The sequence below is a fragment of the Larimichthys crocea genome, chromosome I (genome assembly GCF_000972845.2).
Source record: "Larimichthys crocea isolate SSNF chromosome I, L_crocea_2.0, whole genome shotgun sequence".
NCBI classification, from domain to species: domain Eukaryota; kingdom Metazoa; phylum Chordata; class Actinopteri; family Sciaenidae; genus Larimichthys; species Larimichthys crocea.
The window spans coordinates 9279383-9282622 of NC_040011.1; the positions used below are offsets into that span (position 1 = coordinate 9279383).

Below are 3240 nucleotides of genomic sequence, written 5' to 3' on the forward strand. Positions count from 1 at the left end.
GACACACACACACCACACACACACACACCACACACACACACAACCACACACACACACACACACAGTGGTCCTGGTAACTGCCATCAGTTGTATCCTCTGCAGCAGAAACACACCTTATCCGGAGAGGAGCATGATGGGAGTTACAGAGGTGTCTTTGTGTTGTGTGTGTGTGTGTGTGTGGGTGTGTGTGTGTTGTGTGTGTGTGTATGTGTGTGTGTGGGTGTGTGTTCGTCCTGATTCAGCTCTGATGTCGTGAATGTACCTGGCCTGGTCTGTAGCATGTAGAAATACTCAAGTAAGTAAAAGTAAGTTACTTTGTTGTTACCTCTGGAGTGAAATCAGAGTCAGAGGAGAAGGAAGTGATGTCAGGGAAGAAGGAAGTGATTCAGGAAGAAGATGTCAGAAGAGAACGACGTTTTCCTGATGAGCTGCTGTTAGCTCAGTTTGTTAGCCGGGCTGTGAGCTCAGAGCCCCGGGCGGTGTTAGTGTTTGTTCTTCATCCTCAACACCACCCTCTCCCGGCGGTCATCAAACAAGGCCCTTTCTCAGGAGCTCCACCCGCCGCCTGAACCCCGAGCGCATCAGACTGAACCTCCACGACAGCTGCACCCCCCCCCCCCCCGCTGTGTGTGACAAATGACAAATCAAACCAAGCGCTCCTCTTTTAGCTGAGCAGCGAGTTCCCGTCACAGAAAAAAAAAGTTCAACGAACAGCTGCAGAAATCTGCTCCAGAAAAACCTCCAAACTCCACCCGCTCACAGCCTGTAAGCAGTCCCAGAACAAGCGCTCCCATGGAGCCGGGTGGAGACACCAACACATACACAAACCTGCCCCCCAGGCCAGTAATGCAACTTAAAGCAAGCGCTCCTTCACCTCTGGGGCAGCTGACAGCAGAGGTGGCAGATTATCTCCTCCCATTCAGGCCTGTTATGGTTCATAAATGAAGCACACCCACCTCCACCAAACAGAACAAAAACAAACAGCTCTCCATCCGTACTGTCACCTCCACCCGGCTCTGAATCATAAACCAAGTGCTCCCATCCATTCCCACCTCCTTTACACACAAACCAAGCGCTCCCTTCACCTCCTGAGTCCAAACTTTCTCCCTAACCCTTCCTGTAAGGCGAACCAAGCGCTCCTTTTTGACCTCCTCTCCTGTGTTTAGCCCCGCTGTGCATCTCAAATCAAGCGCTCCCTTGATTCCCTCCTGACCCTGCTCCACCTAGACCTTCTGCTCTTACCCTGGCATGTACGGCCAGCACAAAACGAGCGCTCCCTGAATGACCTCCTGCCTTATTTACACTTTTGCTCCTCGACCACATCACAAACCAAGCGCTCCTCTAAAATCAAACCCTTCTGGATGATCTCAGAATGAGCGCTTCATTTCATCACCTCTCCCTCCTCCATCCTGACCCTCTACTTAACTGGTATGCACTGCACAACAAACCAAGCGCTCCTTCCTTCCCCTCACCTCCCTACATGCACATGAAGCGTGACGTGGAGAGAACAAAATCAAATCAACCCCTCCCGTCAATCTTGCTTCCATCTAGACACCAAACTGGCACCTGGTTCATCACAAATCAAGCGCTCCTCAGAACCGGTGCTTCCCTTCACATCCTGTAAATCAAATGAACCCCTCCGAATCACATCAAGGTAGCTCTGATGCATCACAAATCAAGCGCTCCCGCGTAAAGTGCAGCTTTTCTTCAGCACAAGAAAATCAAACCTACCCTCTCGTCCATGTGGTGCATTACAAATCAAGCGCTCCCCTGCAGAGTTTCTTGAGCCTCCCCTCTTAGCTGTCATGCAACACAAACCAAGCGCTCCCTTCATTACCTTCCCCTCACATCACCGACAGAGAGGAGCTACTACAAAATCAAACTAACCCCTCCTCCATCTCAGGTGGAGCTTCTCATATTTTTTTATTTTGCTGCAACACAAATCAAGCGTCCCCTCTCAGCTGGCATGTGAAGCGTGACAAATCAAGCGCTCCCTTCATTACCTCACTGCTGGTGCTTCCCTCCACGCCAGCTCGTGTTTTTCTCTGCAACAAAATCAAACAACCCCGCCCCCCTCCATGTAGACCCCCTCATGTTAGCTGTCATGCATCACAAATCAAACGCTCCCTTCACTGCCTCCCCCTCACATCACCAGCATCATGTGTTGTTCTGCAACAGAATCAAACGCCCCCCTCCATGTAGACCCCCCCCCCCGAGCTGGCACATGATGCATCACAAACCGAGCGCTCCTTCACCTCAGCCGTCTCGCGCTGCAGCCTCACATCAACATCATCTCTGCTACCCGCCCCCCGGCCCTCCGCACCAGCAGCATGACACAAACACACACCGGGACGCACCGGGTCCGGGTCTTACCTTGGAGCTGCTGAAGGCGGTGTACCAGGACAGGGAGACCAGCCCGCACAGGCCCGAACAACAAGACCGTCAGGCAAGGAGACATTCGGAACCTCTCTCCGGAGCCCCGGGAGCATGTCCGCCCCGAGAGGGGGGAGAGAGGGACTTGCGGGGAGGAGGGAGGAGGAGAGGAGGAGAGGAGGAGGCGTGGAGGTAGGAGCAGGAGGAGAGGAGGAGGCGGAGGGAGGGCAGGGAGAGATGAGGAGAGAGAGAGCGAGAGGAGAGAGAGAGGCGGAGTGTTAACGACTGAGAGGCAACAACGAGCTGAGAGAGGAGAGAGCGGGGCGGAGACAGAGACAGGTAGAGGACAGACAGACGGATAGAGAGTAAAAATTCACATTAAAATAACTAAAAGATATTCAAATTAATTAATAACAATAATTAATAATATTTAATTAAATCAGATTTTTGTTTCTACGGGGGTCAGAACAGACAAACTACAGTTTTGTACTTTTGTTTCTCTGTGGCCACCGTTTTCTAATAATGCAGAGGGGGAGGGGCTACACCCAGATACACCTGAGAGACCGGACCTTTAAGATCCAGTGCTTTGGGCTTTCGTAGTCTGTGACGTCCCCGCAGACTGTCTAAAACCTGGACGTAGTTCCGTGACTCCCCGCAGACCGTCTAAAACCTGGCGTGTCTCGTGACGTCCACCAGACTGTCTAAAAAATGGACTAGTTCTCGTGAGATAGGCCCTCTGCAGACTGTCTAAAACCTGGACGTAGTCTCCGTGACGTCCCCACAGACTGTCTAAAACCTGGACGTAGTCTCTTGAGCGTCCCTGCAGACTGTCCTAAAACCTGGACGTAGTCTCTGAGACGTCCCTGC

At 52.1% G+C, this 3240-nt stretch overlaps 1 protein-coding gene across 2 annotated transcripts in view; it reads right to left on the reverse strand.

Moving 5' to 3' along the window:
- The window catches only part of mgat4b (alpha-1,3-mannosyl-glycoprotein 4-beta-N-acetylglucosaminyltransferase B), a 45158-nt gene extending 42645 nt beyond the window's left edge, over window positions 1-2513 (reverse strand). Inside the window, exon 1 of one of the 2 annotated variants that reach the window (XM_027280634.1) lies at window positions 2374-2513. In XM_027280634.1, the coding sequence (XP_027136435.1) occupies window positions 2374-2458 (85 nt within the window). In that variant the 5' untranslated portion in view covers window positions 2459-2513. Of the gene's footprint in view, window positions 1-1731; window positions 1840-2373 lie in introns of those variants that run through there. The other variant, XM_019253025.2, reaches the window with a different exon arrangement.
- Between the last annotated feature and the right edge of the window lie 727 nt (window positions 2514-3240).